Source organism: Lepisosteus oculatus, chromosome 12, assembly GCF_040954835.1.
Source record: "Lepisosteus oculatus isolate fLepOcu1 chromosome 12, fLepOcu1.hap2, whole genome shotgun sequence".
Lineage (NCBI taxonomy): Eukaryota > Metazoa > Chordata > Actinopteri > Semionotiformes > Lepisosteidae > Lepisosteus > Lepisosteus oculatus.
This window is the reverse complement of record NC_090707.1, coordinates 17,153,559-17,171,133: the sequence shown is the minus strand read 5'-3', so window position 1 is coordinate 17,171,133 and position 17,575 is coordinate 17,153,559. Positions and strand designations below refer to the sequence as shown.

The following is a 17,575-nucleotide window of genomic DNA, read 5'->3' as shown; positions in this document are numbered from 1 at the left end:
TTACAGATTGTTTTATTTTTTTATTGTTACTCGGAGTTTCATTGTGTTGACTTTTTGTAAGGTGTACTTTTCAGTAAGGTTTACAATTCTCAACACAGCTGCTCCTGTTCGATAAATGACATTTTTCCTTGCCATAAACAAATGTATAATGAACAACAGAGCTCCGAATGCATAAGACGGCATTTATAATATATAGCACACATCTTTGGCGTTATGATTTAATGATGTTTTGGGAAATTTGTAAATCTGTATATTGTTTCTACCATATGTACCCACTTCATTTCAATTTGCTACTGTCAGTAGAGCCACAGAAAAAAAGAGTTTTGCCGTGCATTGTAGCAGTTCCTCAGGTGCTTGCGATAAAACTTAATGGCTGCCAGATTTAAATAGTCATTGTAAGCACTTTTATAAGAACAAGCAATATTTTTTAATTTTCAAGATTCCAGAGATCCAGCATGCTTCCATCCTTAGTGCATTTAGAATATTGATTTTGTCAGCTTTGTGCTCATAACTCAAGAGCCCTTTGATCTGCAATCAGTTTAACAACATGGGGAACCACATTTCGGCGCTGAGTTACAACTTTCTGGAATATGCTGCTGACTTATATTGACAATGATTGCTTCCAAAATTAGTCAATTATAGCCCCTAGCCTGACAAGACTATGGTTCTCTTCTGAAAAGCGGCTGTGCATCACTGCGCTTATTATGCATGCCTATTGTTAACCATAGAACTGACATGACTCATAAAAATAATGGGACTGATAGCTTATGGAGTTGGAATATGCTGTCAGTTACAGACCCTATTTGATGTGGACTCAGTTGTTTGAGGTGCTTTTAGGAATGAAGAGAACTATGATTCATGTTTGTTTTTCTGTGTTGTTATTTTGGAGACCTCCATGAAACTTAGTCTGAAATTGTGCAGCATTGCACTGAAACTCTTGTTTAGCCGTGCACTAACAAGTGAGCTATTATTCCTATTCGTGTTTAGGATTTTCCTTCATTTTTCTAATCCATATATTCAAGAAGAAAGATAGGGTGGGCTTTGGCATCTTCTTAGAGAAAAGACATTTTGTGGCTGTGTCTAAGAGTAATGTCCAATTATGATTCCTTAACAAAGCTATTAAATCACTCTTCAGAAAATATTATTAAATGTCTGCATATTCCTGCCTATTTTTCCTTTGTGACAACATTTATATAACTAGAGCTTTACCATTGGGTAACAGCTGCAGTAGGTGTTAATAGGCTCAGGTAGCTACAGATCTGTTACAAAAGTAGGCTCAACTACAGTCACCTATGGCACTTTAGATTAATTTATCAACATTCTGTGTATACTATATTTAATTGAATTGTCATCTCTAAATTCAGTGGAGTTTTTTTACCTATGCCTTTATTGGACTTTACACCGATTCAGATTTCATCACTTAGGTTTGAGAAAGCTACAGTACAAAAATATTTCCAGATCATCATGTTGAAACACCCTTTCACCAGCTACCATAAGAATAAGTGACAAGCATATTTAAGATAATGAACAGGCACAATTAAAAGTGAAAGAAAAAATGTGGCCAAGTGTGAGTTAAGCACTAAGAGTCAGTATGCAAATGGCTTTGATGGCTTACATGATGGTGAAGTTTGTGCTGTGATAATTTCTTGTGGAATTCAAAGTCATATCAGGAAGTCAAAAGGTTGTGAGAATCGCAATTCAAGAATTCATTCTTCAAGTAGAGGTTTTTGCAGCATCAGTTAACTTATTTGGGTTTAAAATCTAAAAGAAAACACTTTTGCACGTAGGTACCTGTCCATATCATTGTCAGATTGATCACATCTGTGCCCCTTTGAGTGATAAAAGGTACTGTAATTATTCATGTTCTGTATACAGAAATATAGGTAATTACTTTTACATTTTGTGTATAGCATAAAAAAAGATTAGTTATGTCTTACACTTGATGTGTCCTAATCATGTTTGTTTTATACTACAGAATCAAATATGCTTTTTAGTTACACTTTCATCTTCATGGAAAGGATTATATTGGTACATTTTGAATTGCAGACTCCAGTGTTTCAGCTGTCAAAACTGAAATGAAAGACAGAAGAATCATACCACCGTAGTTTAATTTTTCAATTTAATGGTTATGAGAATGAGTTATGCAGCCAATTCTGTGACAGTAACTCTTTCAGCACCATATAAGAACAATATCAAGTGCTATACCAGGGAAACCAGGAGTGCTGTTCAACAAAACACATCACAGACCACCTCTGAAATAGCCCATAGCCTTAAACTAGCTGTCTAAATGTGTAATGGTTTACAACAAATAAGCAAAGTACTCTTGAAAACTCGCTAGGAAGCATAAAAAAGCTGTGCTCTTGAGTTAGTGTTATACAAATGATGGGAATTTCGCAAATCCGTGAGGTTTTTACCTGTATTTCTTCACTCAGCACCTTACAAAGATTTAAGATTGTGTTACCTTTGTCCTGTGTCATAGTCAGAAACTGCAAAATAGTTTTTGTAGTGTAGGTGGCAGGACCTGCAAAATGGAGTTGAAAGGTTAAATCCCATTTCTCGTTATGAGAACCTTATCTTTCAGCCAAGGTGATTTGTGTCTCCATTACCATCAGAAATGTAAATTCACCATCAGGAAAAAATACCCTCAGCTTTTTGCTTTTTACTGAAACATGTATATTTCATTTACATTGATAAGCAAGATGATTTTGTCAGACTCCGAGTTATCAATCACACAAACATTGAGCAAAATAACATTAAGCAATCTCCATTGTCAAGCCTGTAGAGTTGCCATCAGATTTTTGAATTATTTTCAGTGTGTATAAACGGTGAAAAGGAGGTGTTGTGACTCTCATGCCTTCCAACACAGTAATGCAGTGACATGCCAGTAAACCTTTATGAATCAGGAAGGGACATAACGAGACAGTAATATGCTTTTACCGCCACAGTAAAACAGACAGTAGATCTTCTGAATAATCCCCAATGTCTGGAGATGCAGTGATGACTCATTTGTTTAATTCAAGGAAAAATAAAAGATTGCAACATTAGGGATAAATTATATTGACTTCTGTGGATTAGGATTTGGCAAATGATAAAATTGTAAATAATTTGACTTAGCTTTAAAAAAATGGGCAGGGACTTACAGTATTTTATCATTTTGTTTTCAGATTTGTGACTGAAGTTCTACTTTCTATGTCTGTCATTTAAACCTGAGTGTCGAATCATACTGCACACTGCTTTGGTGTTTTTTTCTTGGTTTCACATCCTGTACTCCTAGATCTGAATAAATAATATTAAGATGTAGACATCCCAGTAAAAATATTGAAAATAAAATGCGAGAACTTCTGTGTTTATGAATACTTCGAGATGAGTATGAATTAGCAATGCTTCCTCAGACTAACAGTATGCTCCCTTTACTGTGCATTAACGTTTTTTTGAGTAGGTGATGAGCATAGCCTTTACTGGCTACCAGTATGAAGGAGTTCTGGAACACTATATGGGATCTGAAAATGGAGTGTTTCTGTTATGTGCCATCAGTGCTTCAAACAATTCAGTGACCATGATCTCTTTTTTTTCTGCAGAATATAAAGGAAAAGAATATAATCTAACAGTTTAATAAACAGAACATGCATTTTTATGCATATGCATAAATGCATATGCATTTTATATTAACAGATAAACAAGTATTTCAGTGAGTCAAAGTATTATTGCACAGGTTAATGGCTGTACATTGCACTTGAGATTTTATACTTAATGGGTTTTCCTCTTCTGCTCTCATTTATGAGTATGTACAAGCAGAAAGATTTTATTGTGTTCAGTGAATTAATTGTAAAAATGATAGACATGTACATAGTGTTGAATAGGAGGCGCAGAGTTGGAAACTTGCTATAACTGCTAGTTATATCCTAATATTCGATAGTCACATGCTATTTAATGCAACTTAATTTAATCTCATTAATCATGGCAGCACTATCATGTCTAGGGGAGAAAGAATAAACTCTATTTTCAGAACAGGCCATCACTTTAAAATATTTTAGGTTTGTTTGTTTACACACACCAGACAGTTAATATTTTGCTTACAACTGTGAGATTAGAGTGATATATTTAAGTACGGAAATATCCCTTTTTAATTTCAGCATTCATCACCAGATCATTTCAGCTAAATACATTACTGTTGGAAATTGGAATTCGGTAGTTTACGGAGGCTTCCAGTACCTGTTTGACTTACACTGAGAATGAAATATGAGCGTTTCATGCATCCCATTAGAGCGATGTTGCTGTGTTGTCCTTGTAATAACCGTGCTTTAAAAAATGCTAATCTGGTCACAAATCTAAGATGAGGTAAAGCCGTGTAACTAATATTACTCTTAAAATGAAAATTCTCTTACATTCTCAACCCCTAATCATCTCTCAATGCCTTGCATGTAACAGTAGGGCTTCAAGCCAGCAAATCCTCCCAGCCAGGAGGTTGGGACTCAGGGGGCTTCAAGCTTTCTCCAGCCTTGCCTGTTAACATACTTAATCATGCAGCAGAGGCGGAACTGTGGCAGGTGGGATGAAATTATCCAACATCCCTTACAAATAAGCAGGACTAGACTTTTTTTCCATTGGCAGACTGTTCTCCCATCTGCTGGAAAAAAAAAATTAAAAAAGGTGCAACACAGCCCTGGGACTTGACTGACTCAGAGTGCTCATTATAATATGGCACATCCCCCCTGTCCCTTGCTGTAATCTCACACTAACAGGTGTAATTAAATGTAGTTTGTATGAAAGAAAGATTAATATATCATTTCCTTATGAGAAAATAAAGGACGAAATAATTTATGACAATTTAAATTACGTCGGTACCAAATCATTTTATTAAACTCCCATCAATAAGAATGCTTTGGGAGCATTACAGACATAAGGCCATTTAAATGAAATTTTATAGTAACCTACATAAAAATACCTGCAACTCACATTTTCAAATACCAAACCTAACAATTAATTACCAAGTGCCATTTAAAGTGACTTTTTATCATTAGCAGTATTAATTATCTTAGTGGTCTGCATTCCTTTATGAGGCAGTACATTACAGAGATTTTTTTTTAATCAGGATCCAATTAATTCAATGCAACTGCTTAACAGCTGGTGGCATTTAGACTCCAAGTATTGCATATTCTCCTGTGTGAGCATCATTAAAATCAGGTGCTGTAATCATCTGTCGCTGCAGTAGTTGGCAAGGTAGCCAGAAACAAATGAAAACAATTTAAGATATACTGTAACACTATTACATGACAAAAAATGTATTAAAGCCTTATTATGTTTGTTTTAAATGACATTGTATCTTTAAGTATACAAAGAATGGAATTGTCATGAGAGAAAGCTCCAAGTTTTGTAATTGGTTCACGTAAGTGTGAGATTACAAAAATGGTTTCAATAGGATAGTTAGCAGATCAAATTTTGGACCTTGATGTTTGTTCTTTTTGGGATTTGTCTGTTTACTATAGTCTTAAAGCTGTAATACAAAAATATATTTCAAACTTAGTCTTACTACATAAAACAGGATAAAGTATCCGAGTTACATAAAACTTAGCTGTCATCCCACTCTGTATATTTTGAAATGCATTAGAAGCCTTGATTTTTACGTTTCTATTAGTCTTTTAAAATTTTACAAACTGCCCAAAATGGTTTATTTTTTATAAATATTCTGTTTGTGTTTTATTATTCATTTCTATTTGTAAGTATTCATCATAATTGTATTATGAACTTCAATAATGAAGTAAGGAACACAACTTTTTCCTTTAAGATATAAAAGAATTGGGACATTATACCTTAAGCTATTGGTATCCCAATGCTCTGTTATAATAGCAGTTGTTCAAGATGGTATTTGAACAGTAAGTACTGATGTAAATAATAAGCATTATTGTGAAAACTATTGCGAATATTGTGAAAACATGAATCCTGAATCAACTCTGGAAAGGAGTTTCATATAGAGTTTGAAGTTCATGACGCAGCTTTCTACGTTAGTCCTTTTAGACAAGTCCCTTGTGGCTCCTCACCTGAGCCTTCTTCATTTTAGCTGGTGGGATACCTGAAAGATAAGCTGTTGCCGACTAAACTCCACACTACTGAGGATGTGAATTCAATTGAATATGTTTAGTTTCTCCTGTCACTGCTCAGTCTATTGCAGAATTTGTCCATTTCAAGAAAATCATTGAACTTAACAGGGTATTTTGAAATACTGTGTGACTTTCCAGTATTTGAGGATAATTATAAGAGTTTCGTTAGCAGAAACCGCTGGTAGTGGTGACTCTTCCCTGCCAGTCCTCTGGAACTCGATTCAAATTCAATAAGTAGCGTCATAATAAGTAAATATATTAGAGCCATGTGAACTGTGGTTTAATAAAATCACCGTGTAGATGCCACCATTTAAGTGTTGAGTAAGGACTACTGTGTCAAATGGTGTTCCCAGCATGTTGTCGTTTGTGTTGTCTAGACACCGATAAGGACGATAGTTCTGAAGACATCTCGGTGCCCAGCAGCCCTCAGGCCGAAGCCATCCAGCACAGTTCTGTCAGCACTTCCAATGGAGTCAGCTCCTCTTCGGTGGCCTCCACAGCCCTAACCTCGCTGGCCGAGCAGAGTACAGACCCAATGAAACCGCAGGTAGTGGTGGCTCTTCCTTCCCAGGCACAGTCCTCGGGGACTTGATGGGTTGGACGTGCGGTCAATGCTTTATTTCCAGCTACAAAAAGGGAAGAAGGAACATTCACTTTTCTCCGTTTTGGAGAATGCTGTATTTCTTTTTTTTTAAGTTCGGTTATTGTTGTTGTTGTTGTTGTTGTTTTTTTATTCTTAATACCAAAAGTACCTAGCGTGGAGCAAGTGGTCATGCTCAAGGGCACTTTCCAGTCATTTTGAAAATTGGACTGATTGTCTTTTTCTCTTACATCTATTTGAATTGATCAAATTGATTGAATATGCCAGGCACCTTTGTCTATTTCTTTTACTCGGAAAGGAGTTTTAATTTATTAAAATGATACATCACTGATGAGACATTCCTACCAAAGTATGTGTCATACAGCTTCTGTCGATTTTTCTTGACATCTTTAAAGCACTATCTGAGAGAAAAAGACACAATTTAAGCAGTCACTTTGTTTATTTATTTGCCTTTTCTAATTTTGCACATGAGGGAGAAGAAGGATTTGTTTTTAAATTGTATTTGATTGTTCACCTGTAAGTATTGGCAGCTTTTAGTGGTAAATTTTAAGACTTGTCTTGTTACACAATATCAGTGATTGAGTTGAGAAAAAATATTTTGTATGTGTGAGTGGTATGGTGCTTATACCAGTAGCACTCTGTGGTTTGAATGTTAACAGTTGCCTCCACTTGTAAAATAGTCTTAATGAGAATCTTTGCTTAGAATAATGTATGTTCAAGAACGATGTTTTGACTAACATTCCATGTGTAGTTTCATTGTTACAGATAAGGTGATTGTAGAATTACAGTAATTTTTTTCTCATTATCCAGACATCTGCTAGGTAATGAATTTTACTAAATGTGCCATTAATATTTCATATTAAATTATTCACAGGTTTCGATTTGTATTGTAGGGATTAGGAAACATTTACAAATCTGTCCCCCTGTCATGATCATTTGGATGGGATTATATAACGTATCATGTTAATGCTTTTTTATGTGTAACATTGCTTGAGCTTATAGAAACGTGACAGTCTCAGCAAATGCTGTTCAGAAATTACACTACTGTAGCAAATTAAAATGACTTGTTTTCATTTCTTGTATTTCAAAGACAATTTGAGATTCTATGAAATGTAAATGGCCTAAATGATGATACACTGTATGTGAACTTTCAGCAATGAGAGAAAATTGTACATTGTTTTTTTATGAAATAATGCTGTATTTGAGAGCCCATTATAAATGTTTTCTTTTATAAAAATGTAGCCTTTTTGGGAGTCTTTAAAGTAGGGATTCTCAAATTCTTCTGAGCCCAGATACTGCTGAAGAGATCAGGAGACCATATTTTTTTATTTAACATAACTGTCAAACTCACATCTTGCTTGGCAAATTATTAAAATTGTTCTATCCTTATTTTAGATAATACTAACACTACTAATAGTAAAACAACAAATATTGGGTTACAGATCACAGCATCATTCATCTGCCTTTTATCTTACAATGTATTAGCTTACTACTGTGTAGTTTTATAAAGACATGCTGCATTTCTTCAATTCAAAGACCTTCAAATGAAAATAACATTCTTGTTTAAACAGGTAATTTGTTCTGTCACTGTTTTGTGCTATTTGCATGTATAAATTCTCTGAGAGAATTAAACCAATATAAAAGTCTCGGTTAAATAAGTATCATCTAACATGTCGTGCCACCTTGAGTTCTAGCAAGATGATAATAGATTCATGACTGGTTCTGTAAGTACTTCCTTTAACTTTTTTCTGGTTCAACTGCATTAAAAGGCGTGATACTATTGTGTTGGCAGTAAAGTGTAACTTGTGAAAGTTCTGTATAAAATCATAAATTAAAGTTGTAATAAATCTTTTAATATCTCTTTAAGGTCTATAAAGGCTGTATTCCATTTTTTGTAGGTTTTGTGTACTGTCACCCAGGAATCTTTCATACCAATCTTTGGACCTCACCTTGAAGACAGTGCTTCAGTTTTGTGTAAATTTGCCTATTAATTGCCTTGGTTTTTAAATGAAAAACCCTGGGATTCTGCAGTCTCCCTGAAGCACATCATTTCTTTGGTTTGGCTTAGTAAAACCAAACTATAAGCGATTCTGAAACTGAAATCTTTCTCTCAATACAGTTTAGTGTGTACTTCACATTAAGCAAAATTCTAGATGCAATGAACTTAGCTTCCCACTCTCTGGAAGGTATACATCTTAAAATTGTACTTTTACCTTTTGAAGAACCTGTTGCCCTTTTATTTTATTGTATATCTAGTGTTCAGTTTTCAGGAGGACAGTGTGAAATGACTTATAATTTCTCATTATTTTTCATAAGAAGACAAATTATTAAGAAATATGAATTAATACCTTAATAATGTCATTGATATTAATAGTTTATCTTTTTTTATTGTATAAATAATGGATAAAGAAAGGATACACCAGGGGAGTGATTATTTTTAGGTGAACGATTTTTGTAGGTGATGTTATATTTGCAGATGTATAGCTGTCAGCTTCTTTTGGGGGTATCCTACCATCTTGTGGACAATCGTAGAATTACAATGATGTCATTTTTTTTTCTGACTGTTGGAGAGTCCCATCATGTTATACTGTATATTGTTCAAGAGATTCCAAACCCTATACTGTAGATCAACCTTAAATTCTCAGTTAATACAAACTGGGAACACTTGTAAGTTTTGATCAGTTTGGTAAGTAAATTAGTTTAATAAAGTCTCGAATAATCAACTGTTCTTCAGACCTGGAATGGCTTGCAAAAGTATTCACCCCCTTCCAATGACATATATTCAGTGAATTGTAAATTATGTATGTAGTTTGTAAAGGGAGTATGTTTAATCAAAAACTGAGTGCTCAAACTTAGCACTTTTATGGGTGAAATAAGTTAGATGACAGTAAAACTGCAAAGACAAGTAAAAAATAATAAGTTGATTGCATAAGTATTCACCCACCCCAAAGGGATAGTACTTGTTGAAAGCCCCTTTGGAACAAATTATGACTGCCAAAGTCTTTGTGGATTATGTTTAGACCAATTTTGCACACCAGGATTGTGCAATTTCTCTCCATTCTTTGTTGCAGAATTGCTTCGGACTTGATTGTTGATAGACAGCAAATTTCTATCTTCCCACAGATCTTCTCTCAGGATTAAATTGGGACCATTCACTTTGTTCTTAAGTTACTCCAGTGTAACTTTGGCTATGTACCTTTTTGATTTTTAGCATTCTGAAGCAAGTTTCCTTGTAAGACTTGCCTCTGTCTTGCTCCCATCTGTTTCTCCCCTCAGTCTTGACAAGTTTCTCATTCCCTGCTGATGTGAAGCAGCCCCATAACATAATGCTGCCACCGCCATGCTTGACAGTAATGATGGCGATATGCTGTGGTGAGTTTGTGGCAGACATGATGCTTTGCGTTTGTAGACCAAAAGGTTCCAGTGTTGTCTCGCCTGATCACAAAGCCTTTTGAAACATGATTTCCGTCTCACTTAAATGTTTCGTTGCCAACGTCTCGTGATTTGAGAGGTTTTATTTTAGTATTGGTTTCCTTCCTGACAATCTGCCACAGAGTGACGTTATTGGGGTGTCGTTAGCTCATTGCCATTTCTCCCATCTCAGCTTAGGAATTAATTATCTCTTTCCAAGTCACTTTTGGCAATCCTCACCAATTTCCTCCTTGATCAGCTGCTTTGTTAGGAGCGATAGCATGATCTAGGGTAGTACAACACATTTTCCACTTCTTAATGATCAACTTTACTGTGCTCAGCAGTATACGCAGTGTGCTTGAAACTGTTTTGTACACCTGACCTGTGCATTTCTATCATTTTATTATCCCTGACATGTTTTAGAAGCTTCATCTTTCACATTGCGTATTTAATGCAGGCGTATTTGTTCTGAAATCATGTGAACCCAATTATTGTACAGAGAGGCCATTCAGCTAACTTTGTTACTTGTCGAAGTAGTTTTGTGAACCTGAACAAATTTAGTTTTTTCTTGGCAGAAGGGGTGAATACTTACACAATCAACATGTTTTAGTTTTGGAGTTTTCTTTGTCGACATTTGTTTCACCTATAAACGTGTTCAGTTTAATCTTTCAAGTTTTGATGTAAATATTCACTTCTAAAAAATGTCTGCAGCATTTGGAATTCAATACAATGGAACAAAATTCAGCAAAATTGGATGAAGTTGTATACTTTTGCAAAGCACTGTACAAGATATTGATTCATTTCAGTTGTCAATTCAAATAATCTCCAAAACTATTTGGCTGAACAACTTGCCTGCTGATGTGGTTAAAATGACATTTTCAGCTGATAACCTGATGAGTTATGCCAGACCTACTGTATAACACCTCGATTGTGACTACCCAAAACTTGTTCAACCCCATTATAGACTAAGAAATGTTTATACTGAAACACAAAACATTGCTCTAGGTTATTTCAAAGACTTCACACTTTATCTTTAATAAATTATACATAATATAAAAAGCACTTTTTAATATTCCATGCTACACTTTTACATTTTCTGTAAAACACCACATTCATTTCGAAAAAAATATTTTAAAAAACTTTATAAACTACATGGTGAGTTAGTGGACAAACGTATAAAACCATAATCTAGACAATATTTTAAACATTTTCTATTTTTCTGTTGACTGGCACGTCTAAGACATAGGAAAGTATTTGCATAAAGTTTGTATCTATAAGGACAGTTACATTCATCCTTACACTTAAACTCAAGATATTATACATTAGTTCACACAACGTGCATATGTATGATACGGTATCTGGACACTAGACTAGCAAGTGCTGCTTCGACTGAATTAAGGCGTGAAAGTTTCTTTCTAATGAAAACAAATGCATAAATCGCATCGTTATACACACAACTACAATATACACATTTCCAATTCAAAGCTGTAGTTTTTTAACTGAGGCTTACATTACAGTTCAAAGTATGTTCAGTCTTCTTACACATCACTATGATGCTTTATCTGTGTTTTTTAATCCACCCGGGGCAAATCTATAGCACCTATTTCGTTTGGCTGGTAAATCCCGGTGTGGGAGCTGTTAGAATTGTATCCAGAGTTATAGTCAGAAGGGAGACCTACACAAACTGCGGAATAGATGAGTCTGGAGGAGACTTCCTCGTTTTCTTAACAACTGCGCATATAATGATGACTAAGGTGATTGTTATCGCCACCGCGTTTGCTCCGCTGATGTACAGAATGACGAGCTGCGGATCGGGGGTTGAGTTTTCTTCGCCCTTTGTGACAATTCCAATGCAGAGATCTCTTGGTGCTACTTCACAAACTTTCTCATTAACAACGCTTTCCACGCAGACAAAGTAAGAAGTTGACGCCCTTAGATCCCGAAGATTACAAACGTTGCCTTTGTTGACGTTTATGAAGCGACTGAATCTGATGTTGCCATCGAATTGGTCGTACATTATCCTAAAATACACATGTTCTTTACCAGCGCGGGCCAGATTCCACGATATTTCTGCTGAATTAGAGGTGACCACCCTAGCAGAAATATTCAAAATAGCATTTTGGTTGTAATCGCAGGGTGTAATGTTCTTCAGATGTGATGGTTTGTTAAAAGCGGTGGTTGTGACAAGTGTCGGTGTTGCCGTATTCTGCGACATACTCCGATTACCATAAGAGGATGTTGCTTGTGTTGTTAGACTTTGAGGTTTACCTGACTCGGCACTTGTTATATGGCGCTTTGTTGTATTTTTAATTACAGTTGTGAATGAATCAGGCATGGTAAAGACCCGGGTTGCTGTTGCCCTTGTGTGAGTTTCTTTCTCTTCCTCGGTGTCGCGCTGCATTGCCAATCTGTTACCAGTCATAAATGTTCCTGGTTCATCAGAGAGCATCGTATCAGGGCAAGCTGGGTCTGCGCTTTGGATAACTTCACTGCTTACAAAATCAAGGTACATTCCCTTAAGCTTTTCTGGTATAGAACACTTTACAAAAGTAGTTAGTATCCTGTCCGAAGAAGATTTTAGCCAGTTTTTTAGATCAATTATTCCGCAGTTGCAGTGCCATGGGTTATCATGCAAATCTAAAATGGATAACTGCAGGTTGGTCTTAAAAACCCCGGGATTCAGATACCTCAGGTTGTTGTTGTTTAGTTTCAAAACTGTTAGAAATCGTAAACCATCTAATGCACTTTCTTCCACCGTCCCGATTAGATTGCCGCTTAAATCTATTTCCTCCAAATGAAGACTGCGACTCAAAAATTGTTTTCCTATCGCTGAAATTCTGTTTCCATCAACATTCAAGACCTTCAGTTTGGATAATCCATTAAACGCGCCTGAATCGATCTCGGTAATAACATTGTTACTCAAAGAGAGCGTTTTAAGTTCTGAAAGTGTCAAAAAATTACCATTCCATATTCGCGTGATAGCATTATCATCCAATTGTATATCCGAAAGTGATCTTAAATGTTTAAAAACGTCTCCAGATAAGATTGTCACATTGTTCCTTGACAGATACAACTCACGCAGATTCCCCAATCCTTTGAATACATTTCTGGATAAAGATGAGATCCTATTGTCCTCCAGATATAACAACTCCAGCATCTTAAGGTTGGAAAATAAACCACTAGGTAGATAAGAGACATCGTTGCCGCTGAGCCGCAGTTTTCTAAGGTTTACTAGTCCATTAAATGCATCTCTTTGCACCGAGGACAACTGGTTTTTGTTTAAATCCAAATAAAGCAGATTCGATAGTCCGGAGAAACTTTGATTTACCAAAAATGAAATACGATTGTGTCCCAGATAAAGCTCCTTCAATTTTTTTAGCGATTCAAAGGAACGAGGTTGGATACTGCTGATGACATTGTATTGAAGATCCAGTCTGTTCAGTTGCGTGTAAAATAAGAAATCACCGGTGCCAACAGACCGGATGAAGTTGCCCCCTAAACTCAAATATTGCGCCGGTGAATGTGTTCCGAGAATCTGGGGTACGTAGGTCAATCCACTGTTAGAACAAAATACGTCCATATCGTTGCAATTACAAGCTTCAGGGCACAACGAAGCTTGAATTTTGTAAGGAAAAAGTGAAATAAGATAAATTACGAACTTTGCCATTTTGAATATTTTCTTTTAAGGGTCTGCTAATGACAATCGAAATGATTTTTTCGGCTTCTTCGCAACGTTATATAGTTGTCAGAATAAAGGGGGATTTACACTATAAACCTCCACTAAGAAAATGTGAGAATTTGGGCTTTCGAGATCTCCTTTACTGTATATTGTTTGGTCAGTAATGATGCACACCAGAAAGCCCCGGAGATTGAACTTCATTTGGCATTTCCCGTTTAGCGTGATGTTTCTGCCTCTGTCTTAGCTCTTTTAACTAATCCAAAATTTCCAGTTCCGTAAACGTATATCCCCCATTTTCCTGACTGTTAAAGATAACCATCTTTCAAGAAGTGGTCCACTCCACTGTTAATTAGTAAGACCGCATATATTTTGTGTTTGCTGAAAAAATGTCGTTTGCAGATGTCTTTTGAGAGCGGACTAAAATCATTCGACTGAATGTATTATATATTTTTTTTTATTAAATTGTGTCTTCTACGTACAGTATATTTACTTTTTCGTATTTTCCTGTCCCCGATTAAAATTTTATTCATAGTCTTAGAGTCAATTTCACATTCAAATTAAATGAAGATCTTCCTTCTTTCATTCAGTCTAATTTGATTAATTTGTGTGTTTGTAGAGCAAGAATTATAGTAACAGACGCCGTATTTTCTCAATTGCTAAGCTATTAGATTCTAGAATACATTAATTCCTGACGTAATGTAAGCGTTTTAATTTTATTTCTAAAAGGTACAATGACGGCATTGGCCAATATTTAATATAATATAGTAATAGTAATAATAATGGGACTGTTATTTGTGCTATAATTGTATTAGCTTTCTTTAGTCAGTTTAGTCTAATATTTAGTCAGTCTTCAATGAAAATTTACTTTGTTTTTAGTTGTATCGAACATGCATTGTACTGCAATGCAGAGAATACATGCATAATTCACTGTAAAACAAATTATTGAAATTTCGACCAATTCAGTAAATTCACATTTAAATAGAATCTCTTCACTGCGAATGATAATGAAATCATACTGTATATGTCCAGTTTTGCAATATTCTTAATCAGAGGACAGATAATAGCTAATTATTATTTTAAAAATATATTAAATAACTATAGTTTAATTAATTTTTAAATAAGATTCATATCAATTTGTATAGTTATTACAATAAAGTATGTTAATTGTTCGAATTAGATACATGTATTAATCAAACGTTTTCCAAACGCTGAGTTGGCTTTCCTTAAATATTTATATTTATAAAACGAAATAAAACAGGTGTGTCTTCAATGTCTGTTATTTCTATTCGTCTTATTGTTGATTCATACTGTATATACGCTTCCAGACAGAAAGTGTAGTGTGGCGTTCACATAGTGTATGTACTGAAAGGTACAGCGCATAATATTTAATTTACATCACATGACATCAGCTACTGTATTTTTCATGAACTTTTCTCAAGAATCTAATTGAAGAACAAAATCTATCAAAATAGAAGACAAATAAAGATAAATGTATGTGTTAATGTGTTCTATAGCTTATTTATTTTTATACATATACAGGGATTTCATTTTCTTTCTACTGTACATTAATGTACATTAATGAATTCTACAATTCATTTGCAAATTTATATTTTTCTACTCATCTGAAAGGTTAGCATAGGTTGTGAATATATAGCAAATAATTTGTTGTGCTAAAGTGGTGCGATGTTTGATTACAGAACGTTTGTGGTCCATATTCTTGTATATTTTAGATAAAAAAAATGTAATGAGATCTTCGTTAAACGTCTTACTAAAACAAGAAGCTAACCTGATTCATCATATAACACAAACGCATAGATTATTTTACTAACAAAATGATCCAACGGTAAATATCCTTGTGTAAATAAGTTCATGAACTGAGCTCTAAGATTCAGTAACTGGTAGCACCTTCATGAGCAACTGGGCGTTTTCAATTACAGTTTATCAGTCTCTCACATTGGCTTTTATTCATGTTGTCCCATTCTTTCTTAGAGAAATGCTTCATGTTGGTGAAATATTAATGTTTCCTTGCATGAACTGCTCAATTCTGGTCCTGTCCAAAAAGATTTTAATGGAGTTTAAGTCCAGACCTTGATTTGGCAAATCTAAAATATCTTCTTCAATCACTCTATTGTAGATCCACTTGTATGTTTAAGGGTCGTCGTCTTACTGCATGACCACACTTACAGCTCAGCTTCAGCTGACAAGTGGATGACCTGACATTTTCCTCTAGAAGTTGCCGATACAGCGCCAAAGTCATGGATTCATCGATGACGTCAAGCTATCCAGCTTCTGGGGCAGGAGAGCAGCCCAAAACCACGATACTTCCACAACCACACAGTGTGATAGCGTATAGAGGCGCAGCGGCGAGCACCTGTAAAATGTCCCGGGTGAGGGAACGGAAGCACCGGTGTGAGGTTAGCGGCGACCACAAATACAAAAAGAGTGGAAAAAATACAACAAAAAGGCAAAAAGAAAAGTGTGCCGCTGTGCCTCGTGATTTCCAGCTTGGACTGACCCTATTTAGCAGGGTCCAGTCTGGTGAGCAGGGTGCGTAAGGCAAAAACAAAACAAGAACTTTGTGTTGTGTGAGAGAAAGGTGTGTGCCTGCCCCGGCGAAAACACGTGATGGGACAGGCAAAAAGAAGAAGAACACCTTACGCGGGTGCAATCTGTCGGTGTAAAAATCCCCCCCACCCAGCTTATCCCGTCGGCGGGTGTCCAGTGTGGCTTAATGGGACCCGCCCAGCTGGGGCTCATCATCTAGCAGCCGGCACAGCTGGGACTACAAAGGTAAGGCTCCACCCTTCTACCAGGGCTCCGCCTCCACACTGGGCACGCCCCCGCGTAATGCCACACAGGCTTGAGAGTTGGGATGAGGTTTTTCTGCTGGAAGGAAGTGTTTGGTTTCTAAACACACACAAAAAAGATCTTATTGCGGCCAGAATGTTCAACTTTTGACTCGCCTGTCCAGAGAACCTTCTTCCAGGATAACAAGGTGAATCCCCTGCTGATGAGAAGCAGAACTACTGTATAGCATCACTCTGTCACCACCATGCTTGGCAGCAGGGATGGCGATGACCGCTTGAGGCGCTATACTGGGTTTGCTTCGTACGTATGAAACCAAAAACTGTCCAATTTTCTCTTGCCTGTCCACAAAATCACACATTTGCAGTATCATTTAGCTTTGTTGCAAACCCTAAGAAAAAACCCGTACAGTTCTGTATAAACACCCTTTGTGGAGTGAGAGTATATTTTTGACCCATGGAGATTTTCTCCCATTTCAGCCACTAAACTCTGTATTTCTTTCAGTGTTTATTTTGGCTTCATGATTTACTTTTTAAGTTCTAGGCAGTGTCTGGGACACTTCACCATGCTCAAAAAGATATTGAAGCACTTAGAAATAGTCATTCCCTTCTCCTGATCTGTGCCTTTCTACAACTTTTTTCAACTTACTTGACGTTTACTACCTGACAGAGGATAGTCAGAGGTGGGTGTATTCGTTTTGAAATCATGCAAACTACTTTTATTGCACATAGGCAAAGACATAGTTACCACTCAACTAATTGTGGTAAGGAAATTGTGTTAGGCCTTATTAAGGTCATTTTGAGCACCTAAATTAATTTGAGATAACCAAGCAAGGGGTTTTGATACTGTACTAATGCAAAAATGGATTTTCCATTTTCCTAGTAATGTCTGTTTTTTGCTCTGAATGTGTGGACTAGGTTGTATATAGAACAAATATGAATTGCTTCTTTCAAGTGTCATGACTGCAAGCTTTAAAGTAAC

The 17,575-nt window shown here is 35.9% G+C and overlaps 2 protein-coding genes across 9 annotated transcripts in view; one reads left to right on the top strand and one right to left on the bottom strand.

Moving 5' to 3' along the window:
* The window catches only part of atf2 (activating transcription factor 2), a 33,097-nt gene extending 24,522 nt beyond the window's left edge, over positions 1-8,575 (top strand). For all 8 annotated transcript variants that reach the window (XM_069196354.1, XM_015358974.2, XM_015358975.2 and 5 more), the window contains one exon: positions 6,476-8,575. In XM_069196354.1, coding sequence (XP_069052455.1) covers positions 6,476-6,690 — 215 coding nt within the window. In that variant the 3' untranslated portion in view covers positions 6,691-8,575. The remainder of the gene's footprint in view (positions 1-6,475) is intronic.
* A 2,627-nt stretch (positions 8,576-11,202) lies between these two features.
* On the bottom strand, positions 11,203-14,198 carry LOC102685876 (TLR4 interactor with leucine rich repeats-like). The gene has a single exon (XM_015358875.2). The coding sequence runs from the start codon at positions 13,775-13,777 to the stop codon at positions 11,786-11,788; it is 1,992 nt and encodes a 663-aa protein (XP_015214361.2). The 5' UTR covers positions 13,778-14,198; the 3' UTR covers positions 11,203-11,785.
* Positions 14,199-17,575: the final 3,377 nt, after the last annotated feature.